Source organism: Hirundo rustica, chromosome 1 (genome assembly GCF_015227805.2).
Source record: "Hirundo rustica isolate bHirRus1 chromosome 1, bHirRus1.pri.v3, whole genome shotgun sequence".
NCBI lineage: Eukaryota > Metazoa > Chordata > Aves > Passeriformes > Hirundinidae > Hirundo > Hirundo rustica.
In genome coordinates this window covers 54,075,270-54,091,209 of record NC_053450.1, presented here as the reverse complement: position 1 = coordinate 54,091,209, position 15,940 = coordinate 54,075,270, and the positions used below count along the sequence as shown (strand labels likewise).

The window sequence follows — 15,940 nt, the reverse complement described above, 5'->3', positions numbered from 1 at the left end:
GGCTATACCCAGAGTGAGAAAATGTGAAGGGAGAACAAAGCAAAATGGCTGAAAGTAACTTAAATACAGGCACTTCAAAGAAAATAAGGATATGTGTCCTGAATGGCAAAGGCTGAAATTACTAAGCTGTGGTTTCTTGTAGACATGGCAATTTAATCAAGGTAAGCTTTATAAAGAGACAGGTTATCTTTTAATTGATCAACAGATACAAGTGGAAAAAACCAGGCAATGTTTGGAGCTTGCAGACCTGTCATTCAGGATCTTTCTCAGAGACCTGAAGAAGGAGTTGCAATGCACTCAGATGGTCTATTTTCTCCAACGATATCAGATGGTCTAATAAAAGAAACTACCACCTCCTATAATTTATGCCTTGTAGAAAGTACTGATATAGGGATGTATAGCTCCACATGATATATTTCACAGCAAATGGAACAGCTCTTCTCAGTAACAAGAATACCAATGAGATCATCAGACTTGTAATGTCTTCCAAAGTCAGCCTAAGTCATTATGGGGAAACTGAATCTCCAGATATCTAACAAAGTCCAGCAGAATAAATCTAAGGATGAACATTTCATTTGACACACTGTGCAGCCACACACCTGCTAATATAAATATCTAAACTCTAAATCATATGCAATTTACTCTTCCTAACACCTACAACAGTCAGTCAGGAGAAGACACAGGGCTATTAAGAAGGCAACCATTGCAAATTTCAATTACACTATCATATAAAATTTTTAAAAAGTCACCTTTTTTCATAAAAAAAATTAAAAATAACAGAGTCACCTTTTTTTTCCCAGAAAAATCTCACTGAAACAAAGCCAATTGTTATTACTATTGAAAACCAGAAACCGAAGTTTATGGCCAATCTCCAGCATGACAATTGTCACAGCTTCTCCAATCACCTTTATTTTAGCCTTTGTTACTTCAATTTTTATTCTTTTAATTTCTTGTTTTAATATAAAACTATTTGTTATTTTAACATGAAGTTTGAATTCTCTGTAATTCTTTCTAACATACAAACTCAGACAGCTAAACTCAACTGATTATTACTTGTTCAGAGTATAGAAATCTATTAAGAGATATTATAACCCAAATAACATCTTGTGGAGTCTGCTCCTGCTGTAAAACTCAATAAAAGAAAGGAAAAAAACCTCACAGTATTACTTTCAACCAAGCTGCAGAACAAACAGAAAGTAGGGAGGGAAGTGTTATTGTCTCACTTCACACTAAACTATTTAGCCATTCTTAACCGACAACGATATCAGTGGCAGGTAAGACTATTCCCACAATGTTAGAACATCTGCACAGTGGTGACAGAATGCATTTCCACTGTGGACCAGAGCAGTAATGTATCTTTCCCTATATATCTGAATCTTTACAACACTATGAAACTTGAAATACTCTTTTCTAAGTGGACATATTATTCAATTTTGTCTCTTCTGGTAGATGCATGTAGCAAAACTAGGTGTTCTTAACAACTGCTCAAATTTTATTAAAATGGGATCTCTTGTACCATTTACACAAAGACTACATTGTTCTTTATTTCATTTCTAGTTTCTGAAGAACAGTCTTGAAAGATTCAAGTACAATAAAGGCATGAGGATCCACAGATATTCTATACATCACCCTCACGGTTTGAGTTGTACTTTTGGAACCTCTTAACAGTCATAAGATATTGACAATATTACATAATACTTATCAATAAAAGAATTCACTTTGGAATGCCTTTGTAAAATTATTTCTATTTTTATATCTCAAGGATTACTGCTGCACTCAATTTAACGATTCATTACTACCACGAAAGTAAAATGAACATGTGAGGTTAACAGCTATAGCTATTAGCTGCAGCCTAACCAGCATTATACTGCATAATTGATCTACTTTCTTCAAGAAGAATATTCAGGAAAAGGGAATTACTACTACCATCTCTATAAATAGTACAGAAAGCCTGGGGCAAGTGTGTGGGATAATAGCAAAGACGAGAGAAAGGAAAATGGGAGCGCACCAAGTGTTTATTTATAAATATCTGGGAACTCATTGCTTGGCATCGTGTAATGTCTACACAGTCTCACATTGATCTAACTTTTAGACTGTGGCTCTATATTTAAGAACATAAAAACTAAGAATGAGCACACTAGACTTCTGACACTCTTCCCAAAAATGAATGTAGCTCTTTCCCAGTTGAATCTGTTTCAAAACTGTCACTACAGGAATAAGATTTCCAGAGTTTGTTTGCTGTACAAGTATCGAAGTATTTAAGTTTGTTCCCTGTACAAGTATTTTTCTAATCCAGTGTTGGCAGAACTTCAGTGTGGTTGAATTGACAGCAATCACTATTAAAGGAATTATCTTAACCACTGAATACACATCTAATTTTATCTTCAGCTTTACCTTCTCAACCATCAAAGTCAGGCTTTGATGTTCTTCTGTCTCTCCAAGAACATTCTATCCACGTGGCAGGCTCAAGCACACGTTTCTTTCAGGATGGAATTCCACAAGTCCAGTTCAGTTTTAGATATTGTCCCTAGGTCTCACTTCTCTTTCCTTCTCTCTCACATTAACATATCCAGCATCCCTCTGCCTCTTCATAAGGTCACAGGTACTGAACAGCTGGAAAAAAAGCAATTTCACTTTTTCTAACCTCCTGTTAACAGGAGGCTACCATCTACTCAGGTAACAACAAAGCTGTCTTGTGAGCTGAACCACAGTGCTATGAATGGGGACAACTGGGGGATTTCGTTCACAATTACAATACTAATTGAAACAAAATGCTAATATGGCAACAGCCAATTTTACTTGCATGAAAATTTTCTCTTGTTGGTTGTCCATTTCTGCCTTTAATGCTCTTTTGTTTATGCAGCAGAAGATGTCCCTTAGCAAACTGAAGAATCTTAAATGCTTAGAGATTTCCTGGAGGTGAAGAGCTTATGTGTCTGAATATTTGCGGGGTTTAGCATCTTGTTTGTTTGCCTTTCAAACAGACCACTAGGACTTTCTGAGGCTCTTCAAATTATATCTTAAGATACCACATCAAGTCTGATCCGTAAGTGTATAAAGCAACAGACCAAAGATGCCGCCTGTATTACATTAATGAAATTATATTTTGCATTTAAAGACCTTTGAAAAATAGGTGACACTAATATGGACAGCTTTATTTGTATTCATCTTACTAAATTTTGTTCTCATAAATTTCAATAATCCTACTCTGTAGCTGGCAATTCAGTGACAGATTTTTTTAAGCCTTTAAGTAATATCCCATATACTTTGAGCAGTCTGGTATCCCAGCACCCCTTTCTTCCCAATGTACAATTAATACTTGCAGATGAGAAGGGTTGTTTGTGTCACATATTTTATGGGCAGCTGTAATTCTTCAGAGAAATTCTTTCCAGCACTGCAGGCATAAAGCAAGCCTGCAGCTTCCACAAGAAATCTTACCAGCTTACATTCTTGTCCTCATGGCAGCAGGTAAAAAGTACAAAGATACAACAGAGAAAATATGAGAAAATAGTGCACTAGGTATATTTGGTTATACACTAGTACTTTTGGTTATAACCTCACCCTGCACACTGGGTTTAAATTCAGAGGCTGTAGCTTTAGTCCTCAGTTCTGCTGAGATCCTGACTCACCTCAATAATGCAACTGTGTCTCAGCTGCCTTTCTGTAACCACTGGACAGCAATACTTTTTCTTTCTGTTTCTATCTTGTCTTTTTTAGATGCTGTTTTAAAAGGAGCTGTCCTTCACTGCTTTGCTAAAGCAGGGTCCTCATCTCAGCTGAAGGTTCTTCGGTGCAACACTGATCACTACAAGCAGGAGTCATGCCTGAGAGAACATTATCTTTTTTATCTCAAAAAGTAGAAAAACATGGTTTAAAAGCAGTGACATACTTGCAAGACTGTACAAAAGCCACTAAGTCAATGCTATGGCACTTTCTCCATGCATAGAGTAGAGAAGCCACTGAATAAAAACATCTTCAAGAACCATTCTTGTTGCCTTTCCTGTTTGGGCTTATCCCTATTTCTTTTATTATGCAGAAACTGTCCAACAATTTATATAAACAGCAGTGGTTTGGGCACAAAGATTGATTGCTACAGAAAAAAAAAAAGAAGTATCTTCAGTTTACAGATGTCACCTACTTCCTGAGTTAAGAAGAGTGAGGCTCTTCTGAACTTACTCTTGCATTGTTGTGGCAGGTCATGTGTCTCTTCAAATTCTCGTTCTGAGCAACTGGGAGCAGATATTATCCTGAAAGTATTTCTTTTGAGATAAACAAATCAAGAATAATAAAGATCAGAAATAGGAAAAATGGAGACCCACGCCCAAATTCCAATTTTTTCGTTTAAATCAAGAACTAACTGAGTGCACAGCCAGGCTGTGAATCCATCTTCAGCCAGTATAAATTACTGGTTTGTATAGTCTGAGCCTCCAGGATAAACAGACAATTCTTAAAGAATTCATAAGCAAGCCAGTCTTCCAGGCTTTGCTGAAGTTATTACCTTGTCCTGAGTCTACCTACCACCACCTCAAGCATATGTACACCTACAACACAGGTATCCAGCACTGTCAGCCATCAAATGGCATTGAACAAAGTTATTTTACCCACTAACAACAGAGACAAATTTATCCTCAGGCATGGATTGAAGGTGCTGCTTAGACGCTGGCTGTAGAGTAGGATTCGTCTTGAGCATTTTCATCATGAAAACTCTTCATTGTTAACTCCTCACAACTCAAACAAAGCTTCCTCTACTCTTGTCCTTAAATCACAAGGGAGTGACTTTCTTGAGAAAGTGAGAAAGCTAAAAACACAACAAGATAGAAATTTAGAACAATAAAATCAAACCCCATCAAAATATATGAAAGATATACTGTTCAGTCTGTTCTCCATTGCCAACAGATTGTTAATCCTGGCATGAGAGAGCGTGGAGACAGACTGGTGGCTGTGAAGAACAGGGAGAGATGTCCCAACTTCTGATACATACCGATACATCTGCTTAAACCACTGGGACACTCATCTTCATGGCTTTCAAAGAAAGTTTAAGGATTCAGCGGGCCAAACTACTGGGTAAGTTTCATAGGCAAATGATAGTGGGGTGATCGTAATAAATTATAGCGGAAAGAATTCAACAATAATTGAATATAAATGAAAGGATACAGAGGAATTTTCGTTTGCTATCAAACTCCAAGTCTCTTGGCTCCAGATACTGTCAAAGCCTTGGTTGACAAAGCAGCACAATCTCAGCCTTGGAAAAGATGGGTCTCGGAAAGCAGCAGTGTTATTATAGCTATATCATGGCGTTGTGACATTCTCACAGAGAGCAGTGTCTCTGGGTGTTTGTAAGAGGCTGGAAGGGCTTGAAGGCTACACCATATTAGCAAGTAATGATCTTACTAGAAACTGAACATTTTGGTTATTCCCTGTTGCCGAAGGCTGAGTAGAAATTAAAAAGGGTGTGAGTATCCCTCTAGAAAGGTTTTGGAGCAGAGGTTGGGCAGCCCGCGGGGAGAAAACCTGGGAGAGGCCCAGCGTGGGGTGCACGTCTGGGTGGATCCGTGTGGCTCCCTAATGAAGTGCCTCTGTTAAGAAAGCCAAGCCCCAGGATGAGAGATGCAGCCGATACAGGCACCGGAACACAGGCGTTCATAGAAAGGCTCAGAGGAAGGACTGTGCCCACCCATAAAACCCAAACCAAACAGCAACGAAAAAAGGCCCAGCAAGGAAGTTAATATCTGTGCCTCCCGGCCTCTTTTGCTAAAAAGCAGAAGGTTGTAAATATCAGAGAAGTGAATGTACCATTTAATCTGTATACAGGGTATTACAATTTCCTCAGTAACTTTTAGGCCTTTCCACCACATTTATTCTGTAATGTCAAATACTTTCACTTCTCTGTTTATCCAGACTGCAGTCTCTGATTTGTAAAGGCATTACTACAGCATAAAGCAAAGAAACATAACACTACTCCATACTATTTATTTTGTGGTAAAAGAAAACTGAGAGACTATCAAGTCAAATGGGCCTGCTTGACATTACAGAAAAACCAAACAGCAAAACATTAGACCAGAACTTCACCTCATCTCAAGACGAGTGCATGGGAATATCCCACATCATTTTTACATGAATAAAATTAGTTTTTTTCTAACAACATTTACGTTTGCCAATTAGCCACCGTATTCAACTTCCAACAGGGCACAGTGAAGTGTTACAGTAGCTTTGCACTGATTTGGGCTTTAGGCTTCCTCTTTTACCACTTTTAAGTCTGTAATAAAATGCATTTCTAGTCTGCCTCCCACTGGTGCTCCAAGACAAGGAGGCAGCCCTGCTCCCACTGCTGGAGACCACCAACAGCAAAAGGTAAAAGGCCTTTTCAGCAGTAGAAATACACTCAGCCAGCCATGGGCACAGCCAGACTGCCTCTTTTCCCCTTTAAAAAAAAAAAAAAAAAACCCACACAAAAAAACCCACACCTACTTTATTAATTAGAATGAATTACCAGAAAGCATACACTGCCAATTTAACAATCGATTTTCACCACTTTTTATTTCACTTTTTATTTTCTGAGTTTTACATGAGGGATGATGCATGCATTTTGTCCTTTCAAAAAGCCTGCCTTTTTATTATGATTAAACACTGAAACAGAGCATATTTACAGCTAAATTTATTGTCACATTCAGTCTGGAATTGGCCATTTGGCTGACTAAGTTGTACCACATGAAGGCACCATGACATGTACTATTAAGAAATGAGAAATGGCAGATGGGCATTTCCAAAGAACCATCAGCTTTGCAAATGGCAATGCTACAGCTGAATATCATCTGCTAAAAATGCTTATCAAAGGTGCGGATGCAGGCTTAACAACCTCCCTGAACATGCTGGAGCATTTCCTCCCACTTTGGGAAGAAGTTTGACATTTCCAGAAATAGACTACTTCGTAAAATAATTTTAATAATAGCATTGGCCGAGATATTTCTCTCTCAAATTGAACCTTCTTTTTCCCTGGTGTGCCCAAACCACTGCTTTTCATTTGGCTCTGAATTGTCAGAACAAGCGGCCCACACACATGTACCCAAAACACACCTAGACTGAAAATGAAAGGATGTCTAAATGGAATTTAAATTTAATCAAATATGAATGAAAATTTAATTTAAAGTATTTTTTTAAAATATTCCCATATCAGAGTAAGTACAATGCTGTTTGATATGAATGGTGTTATATGATGCAGTAGTCTGCGATTCCAGGTCTGTGGAGAATCCTTTTCCAAGTCCAATGACCCTCAAGTTGCTTCACAGGGCACCACACCACTGCACTTCCTCTGAAGTCTCACTGCTTCTTTTCTGCCTTTTCTGAGCGCCATTCATCAAGCTCCAGGTGGGTTCACATGGCAATGACGCCTTCTGGGAGTGACTGCCACCCAAACTGTCCCCTTTAGCAAGTGAAAAAGGATGTAGTACTTCACTGAAACAAGCAAACAGGGAAGGAGGTCTTGTACCCCAGCTAAATATAAATTTGAAAGCAGAAGTATTTAAAATTTTCAGTCCTTGGTCTGTGTGACATGCCCCTCTGTTTCCATAAGGACTGCCACAGTTCAAGAAGCAAAGGCAGCACCTGGCCAGCTGGAGATTAAATAATTCTCCAACCAGACATTTTGAGGAGAACTACCCATTTTCTTGAGGTGAAAGGAAACAAAGAAGAAAACACAGTATTTCACCCCACATAAAGTTTGGGATCAAAACTTAAAAGCCAGCCTTCTAAGCCTGAACAAACCTAAAGAAGAAAGCATTCTTGTTCTAATCATTGACCAAGAGGATAAGGAAGAACTAAGTTGTGACCAAAAGCCATCACTCTCAGGTGGCAACAGTGCTCTCAAATTCATTTTCACAGTTTCACACTCTTCTGTAATTCTATTAAAGGTTTTAACCCTGAAGAGGAGACTTCCAAACAATGCAGCACTGTATTTCAAACAGTACTGCTTAATGCTACTGAATGTAACATATTTAGATGGCAAACTCTTAGAGACTATGGTTATATTTTCTTTCATGTACTTTTGCTGAGAATACTATATGTACTCCAAAAATTGCTTACCCAAAATAAAACATCTAAGGAATACAATGGAATGTGATCTGTTACTATGTGTGTGCTGAGTAAGGGACATTGCAAAAAAGCAATCTGCTTCTCCCAAGAATTAAGACACAGTCAGGGTTGTCTTTGAGTGACACAGTAACCTTGAAAATTCATAAAATAAGAATGCAATTGTTAAGAAAGTTACACACATTTTATTAAAGCCAAGACCAGTTTCATGAAGCAGAGGAAACCAAAACTGGAACAGAGTGGGGTGAGAATTCTCTGCTACATATTCAAGCTGAATTTTTAAATGAAATGTTTATCTGTACTTGAAAATCATGCAAATAATGACAGCAGCAATGTGGGAGATCTGTATTAATGTATAAATGAATTTTCAACTGTTTTCAATATTAATTACACTGTGTACTTAATAGAAGACATTTCAAACCTGTTTTTCTATTTTACATCGAGCCTCAATTATAATTCTGAGGAATAAGGCTACCTTCAGCAGCAGATATACAAGTTACATATCAGTGTTGCTCAAAATAAAGAAAACAACCTCACTGGATTGTTGACTTGGCTTTGCCCTATTTTTGGTTAATCTTTAAAATTACCTTTTAAATATGCTTACTATCTTAGAGTGGCAAAAGTGTTTCTTAAAATACTTGCATACTGTGAAATGGAAGAATGGATGCAGCATTTCTGTAACATTAAAATATTTCTATAGAAGTTGCACAGACATAGAAACATGTCACACCCCCAAAAATAAGATGTCTAAACAAGGCCAAGCTATAAGGAAAGCAATGGAGTAACACTCCAGCAAAAGGAGAGTTAATACTTTAAACACCCACAACTCCTAATCTATTTTTCATCAATTATTCCAAGAGCTCAACAGAATCTACTCAAACACTGAGATGACAGAGCAGTACAGGTGGGTTACTAACTTGAAAAATGTACATTTATTATCCAGGCAACCAGCAATAAGAGCATCATTTTTACAGAAAAGTAAGGCTGGAAGTGCTCTCATGATGTCCGTTCCCCTGCCCCAGGGCAAAATCAACTATACATAAACCATTCCTGACAGATATTTGTCTAACTTGTTCTTAAAAACCTCCAGTGACAGAGACTTTGCAACCTCCCTAGGCAATCAGCTGAAGTCCTTAACTATCCTTACCATTAGAAAGATTTTCCTAATGTCTAACCTCAATCTCTCCACTACAGTAAGTTTGACTGTTACTTTGTGCTCTATCCCCAGCAGAACTGGAAAACAGTTGCTATTACTTTACTCTTTACATGAAATTTCCATATATTTTTAAATGGTTATCACATCTTCCCTCACACTCCCTGTCCCTAAATGCATAATGGCCAACTAGGTCATATGCAACCTTCTGGAGCAATTTATCTGGTCTCCTGTATCGTCCCCTCAAGAAGGCTCCCTGTTCTGGCACTGCCACCCCTGTACCAGAGACATCTCCACCCAAAATGCAGGCAGTTAAGCAAAACAAGATGCAGGGAGAAAAGCCAAACTAGATGGCAGCCTCTCAGATTGCCTTCCTGAAAAGAAAGGTCCCACACAAACCAGCAGAAGCCACTGTGGAAGAGATGCGAAGTGGGGAAAGGTACTCACCCCAGGGAAGGGCAGATGAAGAGAGGAAGGGTCAAGTCTAGAAAAGAGGGAAAGAGGCTCTTACACAACTGGGAATTAGGTTGCAGTTAGTTGTCTGGAAGTGGGAAAGGTTTGGAAACAAAGGTGAAGGAAAGCAGTGAAAAGCAGGAAGATTACCAGAAGGGTAGGGAATTCTGAAGGGAAGTGAAACCCAATGTACAAATGGGGAGGGACAGAGGAGCCTCAATACAGAGAGAGTAGATGTGGGCACTGATGGGAGAAGAGGCACAGAGAGGTTGGGACAGCATGAAACACAGAATAAGAAGTGCAGCAGAAGTCCTGCATGCCAGGAAATACGGTACAGAGGTGGGGACATTGGAGAAGCTCCACCAAGTTGTGTTTCTATAAGCATGAGGATCTTCTAACAGACAAATTCTGTTTCTCTGCTGAAGCAGGGCCTGTGGGAGTACCAGCCAAGATGAGAAGTTGCTTCTTGGGAGTAACCTGGACTCTCTGGATATGGCCCAAGGTCAAGCTTCCATGAAAGTGAGTTTCAGACATAAGGCTGCGAGGGATTATGGAAAGATTTGAGGGTGCCATCACTTTCACAGGGAAAGGTGTGAGGGAGAAGATATGCAGCTATGACAGAATGGGATCAGGAGATGACAGGAAAAGTCAGAGCTAGACTGAAGGGCAGGGGCCCACTGCACAGAGCATTCTCTTACTATTTATTCTGGTTTCCATAGTGCCAGAACTAATAATCCCTCCAGCAGTGCTAAGGGTCACAGGGCAGGAACGCCTCTGAGTCAGCCCAGGTCTGACAGAGCTTGTGCTGAGATGGAGTTAATAAAATCCTGACGAACCTAAGCTGACTTTGCAAGGTCAGGAGGCTTCATATACTGATTCCCAATCCATCCCACAATGTTCCCATTATCCTTTCATCATCCTGGATGTCCCTGTGCCACCCACTCCCCAGCGATGGAGAGCAGACTTCAGAATCACACTGTTCTCCTAAACGAGCACTCAAAACACACACTAGTGAAGAAAGTGGCTGATTTTAAAAACCGACCTTGGCTGTCCAGAATCCCCACCACTGTTTTCCCAGCAGTGGCATGGCACTGAGAATGGCCAATGCAGAAGGTGCAAAACTTTGTGTCCAGGCGAGAAGGTCCTTCTGACCATCACACCAAGCACTGCTGTGTCACGGACACATCTTGTCTTGCAGCTCAGTGCATCAGACATGCCCTGACACGAATCTGCACTGCTTATGGGAACCTAGTAAAAAGGTATTCAGAAAATTTGAGTCACTGCTCTAGTCTGAAAAAAGACCTTTTTTTCAGTTCCCAAGAGTCATGTTGTCTAGACCTCTGGCCATCCATTCTGCTCTTTCCTGGATGCTTCCAACAGGCCTACAGAGCGCTGCTCAGAGCAGAAATGGCTCTGAGCTGCACCAGCTACACAAATGCCAAGCAGAATGGAAAAATTATTTTGCAGGCAGACTCCTGTCCATATATTCTAGCATAATATTCATGGCACAGCATTGTTGATTCATAGCCATTTTCTGAACTCTTGCAACTGCCCATCTGTTTTCTGCAGACCTGGTGTCTCACCAGTCATTCTACATTTTGATTTGCACAGCTGATTATTCCTGTCGAACCACAATTTAGAACTTGTCCTCGATGAACTGCATCACATTTATTTCAGATCAGTTCTCCAATATATCACATTAATTTTGAATTCTAATCCTGTGCTCAGAGGGTTTACATCCTCCCCCTGGTTGGTGTCATCTGGAAATTTTGCATGCAGATTCTATCGTCTAAATCATTAATTAAAATATTGAATATTTTCTGGCAATCCAGGGCAGAATCCCACTTGACAGATCCTTCTGGTTTGACTGCGAATCACTACTAATTATTCTGAGAAGAGATTTCCAGCCAACTGTGTACCAACCTTGTAGCCCATTGTGCCACCTTGTTTATGAGAAGCTGAAAAGACTTCCAAAAATCAAAATATATTATCTCTCTACTTACAGGAAAACTAGGCTCCACTGACAAGGCACCTACTAGGGAAAAAAAAAAAAAAAAAAAAAAAAAAAAAAGAAGGCAAATTTATTTATCATATTGTTATCTACAGGCTAATTATTAAAAAAATTCAGTTGACTATTTGATTAAAACCTTTTTCCACCAAGAATATAAGATAAGCTAGCTACTCCAAAGGGGACAGGTAAGCCCCTAGAAGAGTTTATATGTAGGTGCAGTGTCTGCTTTCACAGATTTTGTGAACCTAAACTGTCCTCCAAACGTTCTCCAGTGTATCCACTAATTGTTCAGAGATTGCTTCAGCTATGTCTGATAGCTTTCACCCTATGTTGAAAAGATTATTCAATAAACTCCATCTTGTTCCAAAACGCCCATTATCCTCCCTCATTAGTTTATAATCTGTTCTTTTCCTGCTCTAGTTGGAATTCTTACCTTTCTCAAGGTCGCACTTCTTTTCCTGCCACTTGATTACAGATCACACTTTTAGGCAAAGAATGATAGAAAAAAATTACGTGAACTACTCAATCATCTCTGCACCATCAGGTCATGAGGTTTTTAACTGGCATTTTGTAATTCTCTGTCAACCAGTAGCCCAGAAACTAAGTCTTCCTCTTATTACTACAGAGGATGCAGTATGTTTCACTATGCTTTCAGTATGTTACTATGCTCTTTATTACTTGTACCTTGTTCTGTGAACTGGCCTACCTGATCTGACCCTCACATTTTTCTCGTCCTCTTTTACACTCATCTCCAATACCATATTGAGTTTCCACCTTCTATATGAGCCCTCAATTATCAGATCATACAATTTTGTCTTTTCTTACCCTTTTTTACATTTAGGGAATGCCCTTCACCTGAGCTTTTTATACTCTTTATTATGACTGGGAAAGAAAAAGTTATTTCCTTAAAAATTACCAGAATTTCTCAGGTTTGTATCCCAAGAAGCCTTACCTATCAGTTCTATGAGATCAATGCAATCTATTTTCTTGCATACTATTGCTTTTATTCTCAAATTCTCTCTTCTCACCTTCTGAAGAATGACAGGCTCACTCTTTCCTGATTGCTGCCACTCAAATTGCATTTTACCGTCATAGACTCATCCATCTCTTTCCTCATCAAGCCTAGGAGCACTTCCCTTCCACTGCTCTTTCTACATTCTGTAATCCTGAACCTATTATACTCACATGATCTACTGAATTTAGTATTTAGTCTGTAAAGTGAAAATATTCTAAATGTTTGCTATTGTTTGGTAACATGACTGGGTGATAAAATGATAAAATGACTGGGTGAGCCCATCTCTTGGGACAAGAGCCATCTGCAAAAAAAGGGAATCTTTGGCATCAGTGCCAGTAAAATGAACATACAGACAAGATCAAAATATCTCCTAGCCATGACTGTAAACCTTTCCAGGTCACAGCAACTAGCAGAGTGGAAAGGAGGTTTAGGAAATACTCTGACCGTGACTACAGAGGCACTGTCCTCCCAGGCTCCTTTTGCCAGGACTCTGGTCAGCTGTAAATTGAAATGATTACTCTTGTTGTTGCAATAGCTGCAGTCACTTAGCATGTCTAGATTCAGTGTTGACACAACACAGGCTTCAGATATCAAAGCTTCTTTGTACAAATTAACTCCCTTCTCATATGGCCATGCCCCCTCTGCTGCTAGCAGATATTGTTCTCTCCTACAGCTAAACTGGCACTCCAACAAAAGAAAAAGAGCACTGCAGCAAGGATCTGAGGAGCAACCATATGCACCTGCCATTACATTTTTATTGCAACTCTTAAATTAGCATAACACAGTCCAATGGATTTCTCTGAGAAATATGTACCTACCCACTGTTTATTATTGCTGAGTACATCATATAAATCTAACAAGGAAGAAAGATCTCCAAAAAGCAAATATAGATATCAATTTGATACAAATTGGAAGTTTTCCCCTCATACAAAGAAAATATAATTCAGCCTTTTCCTTTAACAAGTCTCCTGAACATATGGTGCACCTTAATGGTTAATAATTCTTTAGTACAGCTGCCAAGATTTGAATATGTTTATTAACATCTTTACTTAAGGGCAATTCCAAAGGAATATAAGACTTTCTTACAGGAGACCAAGCAAGCTTCATGCCATTAAGCCACCAGAACAGGTCTGAATCTTCTGGGTTGCCAGCACAGTCTGACTGCTGTCCTGGGCTTCCAAGGACCTCCGTTTCATCCCTCTGAATTTTGTGCAGCTCTGCTTGCCAGGTCTTTTCCATCCAGCAGCAGTCATGAGGTTACCAGCTTCCCAACACACCCCACCCAAGCATCTTGGTCACAGTGCCAACTTCTGGGAGCTAAGGGATAGCAGACACAGTGGCAGAAGAGTGTAAAACTGGACAGAAAACAATATGGTAATGCAATCTTGGAAGTAATAGCATTTCCAGCAAAGGAGAGAGCCATGTAAAGGAAGAGAGCAGATATCCTCACAGTTGGGAATTTTGGTGGAAAGCAAAAGAGAGACAAAAACTCCTAGGAAAGAGCTGAGCACTGGCAGAGAGCAGCAAAGACAAAGAGGACAAGAACATCAGTGGGGACCTTTAGGTGTGTGCTGCTGGCTAGACAGAGGAAGCAGAGCCCTGCGGCTGTCCCAGACTTCACACCTCCCCTCAGCACTGGAGCACATGTGGAGGAGAGCTTCCTGTTTCCTCTCCTTCAGAACTCATCTCACTGACACACACAGTAACCAGGCTGTAAATCAAAGCAAGGCACCAGAGATGGTTCAGAGCTGCACCACCACTCCAAACCGCTGTGTTGGTGCAGCTGGACACAGAATCACACCCCACTGCAGCCAAAACTCCTTCTAAAGGAATATTAGAAAATATTAGAAAAATAAATGTCTTGCACACCACTAGTTTACACTGTGGTACTAATCCATTATCTAGACCTACTAAAACAAGAGCAATATCCAGTTGATTTTCTATGCATTTTTGCTGCATCTCAGCTGGCTGGCAGACATGGAAACAAAGCAGCAGGATCTGCTCACCCTCTTTTCCTCCTCCCACCTCTCAAATCAGAAACCATCCCATATAGGGAAAACACTATATGAACTCCAACTTTACACTAGAGGGAGCTTTCCTCAGAAAGTCACACCACCGTGGCAACCTCTTTCTCATTACATAACTTCCAATCCATCTACAGAGAAATTCACCTGAGGTGAAACAGTTAGCATTTAAACCCTCTTGTTCAGCCAGTTCAAGCACTGTAGCCGGACAGTGGTGCAGAGGGGGGAGTACAAAGAGAGCTGCCCAGAAATATGCTCCAGCAGACAAGATAAGGCTCAACACTGACATGTTGCTGAGAAGCCTCCTGACATGAACCATGACCATCCTGCAGCCTCACCAAACTCTTGTGTTGAGCACAAGAGCAACTTACAGACTACACTTTAATACTGACCCAAGAGACCACTCATGGTTAAGTTGTTAATGAGCACTTTTATGAGGAAAGCTGAGATAAATCTTCCCCAAGGCTCGTGGCCATCCGTATCTGAAGGCTGAAACATAGATAACGGTGTTCCTCACTGCTAATACAAGTGTTGAATTGGTCTTCAAGTGAATTGTTTTAAAATACTATTTAAACTGAAAGCACTACAAGATGCCAGTGACACTCAGGACCTATTAATTTTCTAAACTCCAGTAAATTGTCCCAAGAATATGAGCAGAACTAGAACAGATTTTCACTTACCTGTGAAAGCATTTGTGGCCTGAAAACCAGCTTCCTGCATACTGCTCTTCCAGAGAAGCTTGAGATTCCCGTCTCAACCTGTCCTTACTGGAGACAACCGCTGAGCTCGTTGCTGTCAAGTCACTTCCATCTTAGCTCGTCAGAGTCCATTTCTCTCTCCATTCCTGTATTTGGCACCATCCAGTTCCCACCTGTTCCCAGGTCTTTCGATGTGTACGCGGAAGGGATCTGCACTGAACCTAAGCAGAAGTGTTGGACAGTCCCATCAACCAGCCAGCCAGAGGATTTGTGCCATGATGAATGTGAAAATGAAGCAAATCACCGGTCAAGACTTCCCTTCCCTTTTACAATTAAGTTCTAATCCTGTGTTCATCCAGCACCATTTTTTCAGGTCTCGGCCAATGGTGATCTTCAATTGTCTCTCCTCTCTTGTGTTCCTCTCCCCTCAGGCACACTCACTGAGAAATTAAAAAAGAAGAGATTATGTTTCCTGATGACCTGTAGCAATACTAAAATTAA

The 15,940-nt window shown here is 40.0% G+C and overlaps 1 protein-coding gene across 2 annotated transcripts in view; it reads right to left on the bottom strand.

Moving 5' to 3' along the window:
• LDLRAD4 (low density lipoprotein receptor class A domain containing 4) overlaps positions 1–15,940 on the bottom strand; it is a 241,400-nt gene that overhangs the window by 166,809 nt on the left and 58,651 nt on the right. For both annotated transcript variants that reach the window (XM_040068670.2, XM_040068680.2), the window contains exon 2: positions 15,422–15,879. In XM_040068670.2, coding sequence (XP_039924604.1) covers positions 15,422–15,461 — 40 coding nt within the window. In that variant the 5' untranslated portion in view covers positions 15,462–15,879. The remainder of the gene's footprint in view (positions 1–15,421; positions 15,880–15,940) is intronic.